Below are 7,839 nucleotides of genomic sequence, written 5' to 3'. Positions count from 1 at the left end.
ACCCTGCACGTAACAGACATCTGATGCTATGGATAACACTGAAAGCACCTTATGAATCAATAAACATCTAATCCTTTCTGTTAAACAACCTATGCTAATAAGTACCAAAACAAATCGTTAATAAATTTGATAAAAGAATAATCATACTTAAAGATAATTCAGCAGAAGTCAAATCAAATACTTAGTTAATAAACATGGCAAAATTCCCCCAGTGAGTCATACGAGACTCAAACACACTACCCATAATCTGACAACTATCTATGGAGCTTATAGGATAATGAGTAAATGTCTAAATCATGAGGATGCAGCCCGAAAACTAAAACACGAAAAGTAAAGATAGAATGGTGCCCCACGAATAATCATGTGGGTTCACCGAATAGTCTCGAAAGCAGCAAGTTCTCCTAAGTCGAAGGCACATCACGAACCTGCTCTCCTACGTTACTTGACCCATCATAAAAAACAACAATGATATACGTGAGTACTGGGTACTCAGTGAGTGTCTCCAGGATAATAAATAATGTAAAATAAAACAATATACTATAAGGCAGTGAAATAATGTAAGTAAAGCAGTTCGAAATCCAGAGATAAAACTGTTCACCAAGCTTAGAGAAACCGTTATTAGAAACCATTAAGAGAGAGTTAAATCACAATCCATTATGCCATTTATCAAGATTAAGTCCTTCATTTATGAACTTAAGATCAATAAGTCCTCCATTTATGAACTTAACATCAACATCAAGTCACTCACAAACAATAACAAAAATTCCAATACAGGCCAAGTCTATTAAACGAAGGGATGACCATTAAGATTCCCTAAAACCGCATAGAAGCACCGGATCGGGGTTGTCCCCCTCGATGGCTATCCTTCCTCCTGAATAGCTAGGAAAAACCACATCAGATTTATGAACCCTCGATGTCCACTCTTCCTTCTGAATGGCTAGGCAAACCACACTAAGATCCACAGTGACTACCCTTCCTCCCGAGTAGTTAGGCCAAGCACAAAAGGCAAAAGAACCAAGGCAAAATATAAATTAATCACTCATTATGGATTATGTTCATCATCCCGTTACTAGGGTACATCAAATCATTTATAAGTTTAGAAACTATGTTCAAGTCTATTAAGTCTCAATTTCAACACAATTCGTTCATAGGGCAAAACACATGAAATATTCAAGCTTTTCGAAATCAAGTTTAAGCATCCCTCATGGGGTAATTCATGTTCAGACATCAAGCTTTGTAAATCAGTTTCAATAACCCTTTGAAAAGGAAATCACGTATACATATATATAATCTCATATACATAAGGTTCCATGAGGGCTTGTCCCTCACGCACATGAAACCTTGCACAGAAAGCATTTCCTTTAAAGGTTGAAAAGTATTTTTGAAAAAGAGACATACGTCCAAAGAAGGTTCCAAGGTTCAACAATCACTCTACAATTGATTTTACATGAGAAAGATTAGAACGTTAATCGTTTCTTAAAGTTTTTCTTGGAATTTCGAAAACTAGGGTTTTTCATGTCTAGAACGTGCTCTTGAACACTTCATGAATCATTTGTGGATCCTAATCCCATAGGATAACCTACACTAGTCTAAACCCTTTCAATAACATTAGAAAAGTCAAGGATCGCACCTTTTTGAAGGAATCTCAATGTCTCCAAACGTCCCTTTCTTCTTCTCTTTCTTGGGTTTCAAGAATCTAGGGTTTTTGGGAGATGAACTAGTGTTAATTCTTGTTAATTTGATATAGTTTAATCATAAGATGATTAGGAACTCACCTTGTCAGGTTTGGAGAAGTTCTAGGGTCTTTTATCCTCAAAAAGTCGGCCAAGAATAAGTGGGTTTGGAAATTTCAAGAAAATCACGTTCTTATACAAAATTTTCCCCCGTTGAGTATGCTACGCTGAGTATGCAGTCGCATCTCGAGTTTGCGGCCGCATACGGGCTGCATTCTGGATGAACATTCACTCCAAAAACTTTCAAAATTTGGCCAATATGCGACGTCGCATCTTGAGTTTGCGGTGTCGCATTCTGAGTTTACGGTCTCATCTAAGCCGACGTCCCAGACAGGCTCCAGTAAAATGGTCATAACCGTTTGCTCACAACTCCATTTAAGCTCCACTTTATATCGTTGGAAAGGTATTTCAAAGATATACAACTTCTATTAGAGGAAGCTTTCCCAAATTCTCAAAGTATTTTCATGAAATTGGCCTACAAGCCAGATCAACAAAAACTTAGACGAGTTTAAGAACTCTTACGAACTTCACTGCTTGGTATTGATCTTAAATCAACTATTTCCACCCAAACTCATATTGATAGTACTTCATTTGCCTAAAATGTCACATTCCTTCTCATCTAATACACTCACACCTAACTCGGATTTACGGAGTGTTACATAGAGGAAGGCATCAAAAAACCTTGTAGCGGGAGAGATGACGACAGAGAAGAATTAATTTGGACCATCGATTTTACTTTGTTTCCATCTACCCTTACCCTTACTCTTATCTCGACCATCATCACCTGTCATCTACATAAAAAGTATCAGATGATATGAAACAAGAATAAAGCACTAGAAAAAATTATCAACATGCTAGCTAATCCTCCTTGTCCTATCTTCCTCATCTATCCATTCTTCCCATTTGGTTATGTTTTTTAGTTAATCTTACTTATTGTATTTGGAAGAGAAATTGTATGGTAGAATCTCTTCCTTTTTTGTTAGATTGAGTTGCTCAACCTTTTGGAGGTAAGGTCCATGTCCTTGGAATTTGTAAATTTTTGTTGGATTTATAGATATGGTAGGGATCAAAGTCAAACCTCCATAATCAAAGATGTCCTGCCGGATGTTATTGGCTTAACTAAAAAAGAAAAACACTGAAATTGCGGTATCACAAGTTGTGTATTAGCCCAGTTGGATTTTTGATCTGCTCAGCACTAGAAAATGCACTTGAGGGAATAACTTTAAATCCGTACAAGTAACCTTAAAAACCGGCCTTTGGGATCCACAAGAGCCAATTATGGGCACTGCACTGCCACAACTTTAGGTCACAGTCCCTTGTCATGTAGGACATGAACTCAAAGCACTAGCAAATTCCATTCGATTACATGAACAAGCACCTGGACACCTTTTTATTAGTTTATGATCAACATGCCAGGATTCCCATAGATGCATGCATGATGAAAAGACTGATAAAAGTGAATCAACTTTTGAACTGTCGAGATTTTTCCAGAGACAGCTTTATTTCCTTCTCATAGTTTTTAAGTATTTGATATTGGAAAATCTCATAAAGTAGTAAACAATAGTAAAAGTAGTGACCTTGTAGTTTAAAGTTATCCACAAACCTGAATGCTCTTTATTTCTTTGTAGTCTTAATCACCAATTTAATTACTTGTTTAGTATTAACGATAAAACCCTTACCAATTTAAATTATTAGAAGAATTTTATAAATATTGTCACTTCTATGGTTATGCCTTTCAGGATGTCTAGTAACTCAAAATATAATCTTCAAATACATTCCGCTAATGTTAAAGGTATAAAGTACATATGCACGGGTGCATACGTATGTGTTTCTACGTTCCTAATTATAATGTGACATGTTGTAAGTTTTCATGTTTTTTCTTTTATTATATACACAAAAGTAGGAGAGTAGCAATTCGTTCAACTATTAAAACCTTACAAATCAACAACAATCTTCTGCGAGTAAACAATCCTAAAAAACGAGAAAGGGTCCTTATTATAATGAATATATAAGATGATGGCGCATATACAAACACAATGAAAATCAACTTTCATGTAGTACGAAATTAGACATAACAATTAGTTGAATTTTGTCTCCGGTACACTCTTCTCCACAATAGACTTTTTCTTGGCCTCGAATCTCCATACGCACTCATCAAATCAGCCTCGTGAAAAAAGTTACATTTTCTATCGAAGTTCTACCACATGTTGGATGTATAATGGAATTTTACCCTGGCCGTGACCTAGAAACTATCAATCGATTTCTCTTTGGTGGGCCAGAAATGTTATCAACTTATCAGGTAAACTATTAGCAACATGTGTTGAGAAGGAAATGACGATAATATCCTGGACCTCAAGGCTTGTCTCCTTGTTATGTATGGTCTTTTTTCTTGTTACTAAATTTTACAAAAATAGACTCCGTTTATTAGCTATAGGAAATAAAAAATGCATCATTTACTTAATATAGTTGACTATCTTTTCAGACACATCGACTCTGACAATGGTTCAATTCCCACTATCTGAAATTATTCAAACAGTTAGTTTATGCAACATAAAATAAATACGAAAAAGTTGCTTTACTTTTATTTTCTAATTGGAATTTACAAGCTTGATGATCATGCATGTCCGTTTAGACTTTAGATATTGACTTCAATAGAGTATAAATTAGACACAACCACATAATCGTGTGTATATATATATACACAGAGAGTTTAAGTATGTGGTCATCAATGTCATTTACGAAAATTCTGTCCTTTTGCTTTTTCATATATTTGTTGGTGATGAATTGGATGCGTATCTTTATTTATCGGACCACAAAAAAGTTTCCAATCCAACTTCCTCTCCAACTCAGCAGATTCTTCCTGGAAAAAGATGCATCATAAATAATGACTCGACCAAAACTTAAACAAGATTATCTTAACCCGACCCGATTCTCTAATCATCCCTAAGATTGCTAACTATCAAAATTTCATATACCTAAAAAGGAAAGAAAACATCATGAAATCCACTTTCTGTGCCGCTACGAAAAGATAATGGAAACATTTACCAGTATTAATTAAATTCAAAGCAAAAAACAAGAAGCATGCAAAAGGTGATGGGTCAAGTCATGGGGCACCGACCAATGGTTTTACTACTTATATATTTTGATAAACAAGAATAATAATATTGATAAAAGGAAAATGGAGTAAAGTGATTAAATTAATGGTTTATCGTATCAAGCAAAGAGAAAAGCCGCAGCATTGACACGTCTCTATTCTGTATGCAAAGAATCGTTATCGTGCAACATGAAAACTTTTTTTATGTAGTGCCAACATATATATACACCACTATCAAGTTAGTGATCTTATGCATATTTTGGAACCTATCCAAATATCTTTCCAATAGTATATATGAAAGTTACTTTGATAAGAAAAATATAGAATGAGGATGCCACAGTAGGTTTCTTTTTAAACATTTAGAAAACAGATAATTAAAAAAAAAAAAAATAGCAATTATGTTAAAGATTATATATGATAGCGTAAAAATTTTTGCAGCATCAACTTTGTTTAATCGGCTACAATGTTAGAATTGCATTTTCGATAGAGTCACTTTTTATTATAACTCTACGTTTATTACATGATATATATATTAAAAAAAAATTTAAAAAAAAAAATGAAATGATGGAACTTAAACTTTCATGTTAAACACATATAGTGCTAAGAGTTTGAGTGTAACATACATATCGCAAATGTAAGAAATCTCTATATCAAATCAACCTTAAGAATGAATAATTATAGTGTCATGTTGTTAAGATCATATCTTTATATATGCTAGTGCTTTTTCTCTTCTTTGACAACATAACTATATATATAAAATACATACTACCGCATAGTTCGGATTCCAGAGTCAAATTTCTTAAATTTGATCGTGAATTCGGACATGGAATCTTTAATTTTTTAAAAATAAATTTATATATACGAAACTACATAAGAAATACTATAAGTCATAATAATTAGTATCTCAAAATACTTAAAAGACATATGAAAAGTTGCGCTCAAGAAAAAGCTCTCGAAACCCGTAAAGTGTCACATCAATTAAAACGATGGGACGGTAATTGTTGTGCTCACAATTGCCTAGCTATCGGTTTTTGCTTCGTTTTAGAATCAAAACTACACATGAGATCAGCTCGTGTGGTTACTTTTACGTATGTTGGATTCTTTTCACAACCTCAGCAAAATGCAAATCTACACCGCCAAGGAATTCCATTCTATCTATAAATATGTCATGTTGGTGCTTCGGTTTTCCTCACCTCAAAACTCATCAACATCCCTACACATAAACCACAAGTCATCACTAAAGCTCAACCAAAATATCCACATCATTATCCTTAACCTTTCATATTATTTTCTTCACTTTCTAAACCCTAAATACAACACATACATTCTTGAATTATTATCAAATAGTACATATGGAGAGGGTAAGCAGAATGGTGGCTGAAAAGCCAGTAGTGATCTTCAGCAAGAATTCTTGTTGCATGAGCCACACTATTAAGTCTCTCTTTTGTGACCTTGGTGTTCACCCTGCAGTTCATGAGCTTGATGAGATGCAAAGAGGACGAGAAATCGAAGCAGCCCTATCGAGACTCGGTTGTAACCCTACAGTTCCAGCAGTATTCATCGGTGGTGAACTTATTGGTGGTGAAAATGAAGTCATGAGTCTTCATCTTAAACGCTCTTTAAAACCAATGCTTAAAAGGGCTGGAGCTCTATGGGTTTAATTAATTAATTAATTACTAAATATATGTATTCGACCTCAATAATAACAATAACAATAATAATGCGATGTTTTTTTTGTTGTGGAAGAATAATATAAGCTAGAAGACTATAAGTGGACATTAATTAGTTACTTTTAGCAACAAAAAAAAAGAAGAAGAAGAAGAGTGCGTTTGTGTACATGTAAAACGAGTGAGAGTGCGTAGCCTAGTGCTGAAATTTTCTTTAGCTAATTACGTACTATATAAGTATGGAGTATTAAATAATGTGTTCACTTAGCTTCTAGTAGCCCGGCTTCTCTTTTTGTTATGTAAGCTGTGATCTCTTTTGCGAATAAAAAATCTCTGTTTTCATATATATATGCATAACAGATTATAAACAGTGGCTTCTACTTATTTCTCTGCCTAATTAATTCTGAATTCATTTTTAATTTCTCTCATTAATTTCAACACATAGTTGTAATTCATGTGCTTATAGATCGAAAACTTGTAGTACATTATATTGGTGATCTTTTTACTCTCTAAGTATCCTTTTCTTTTCCTTTTCTTTAACGCTCATCATTAATTTAATTGAAGGGAAGATAGATGCGGTGACTCATTAAAATGCAGTTTTTAATTAACTTGTTTTAAATAGTTATTAAGATAGATAAAATAAAAATAATTTTTATTATCAATGTATATAATTTGAATCTATAGTTATATATTGCATCATGAGAACTTGAGAAGCAACGAGTTCAAATAAAATTGAGCAACATGAAGTTTTTTCCTTGCAGAATCTAAATTAAAGGAAATTACTTGCCACCAATAGTAGGTCTACTATGATAAAAGAGAATCTACATATGTGAATGGTTGCATGCATGCAAGCTATACTATTGAGTGGCTTCAGGCAAAAGATTAACGTCTAGAAAGATATATTAACATAATATATAGTTAAGGAAATTCATGATGTCAAGGAAATGATAATCTAGAGTAATCGAAAAACATTTTAAATATTTCCATGTTGATAATCACTAGCAAAGGTTTAGCAACTTACGACAGATATAAATTACATTATCTTAAAAATAATTGTATTGTTGATAATTATTACTATTGTATTATTGTTGTTATTTAAATATTTGTTTCGTTTAAACTGAATGCAGCTGTAGTCATGCATGAGACGAAAGAAATATATGGAATTCATAGATGAAGGTAATAAGAGGAATATTAGTGCTGTTTACCATAGTTTCAAGGAATTTAAGTCACTTTCCTTCTTGTGACAATTGCAGCAATATAACGATGTTATGTGCTTCATTTAGAGAATGAAATATATATGAATTGGATTATATTCCATCTTTTCCTTTTTCTCTTTTTCTGCTAT

General features: G+C 33.4%; 1 protein-coding gene across 1 annotated transcript; it reads left to right on the top strand.

The window, feature by feature from the left end:
• The first annotated feature begins 6,006 nt into the window (after nucleotides 1–6,006).
• Nucleotides 6,007–6,838, top strand: LOC132034342 (monothiol glutaredoxin-S3). The gene has a single exon (XM_059424662.1). The coding sequence runs from the start codon at nucleotides 6,180–6,182 to the stop codon at nucleotides 6,486–6,488; it is 309 nt and encodes a 102-aa protein (XP_059280645.1). The 5' UTR covers nucleotides 6,007–6,179; the 3' UTR covers nucleotides 6,489–6,838.
• Nucleotides 6,839–7,839: the final 1,001 nt, after the last annotated feature.

This window comes from Lycium ferocissimum, chromosome 10, assembly GCF_029784015.1.
Source record: "Lycium ferocissimum isolate CSIRO_LF1 chromosome 10, AGI_CSIRO_Lferr_CH_V1, whole genome shotgun sequence".
Taxonomy (NCBI): Eukaryota; Viridiplantae; Streptophyta; class Magnoliopsida; order Solanales; family Solanaceae; genus Lycium; species Lycium ferocissimum.
The sequence above is the reverse complement of the archived record's forward strand: the minus strand, read 5'-3'. Positions and strand labels throughout refer to the sequence as shown.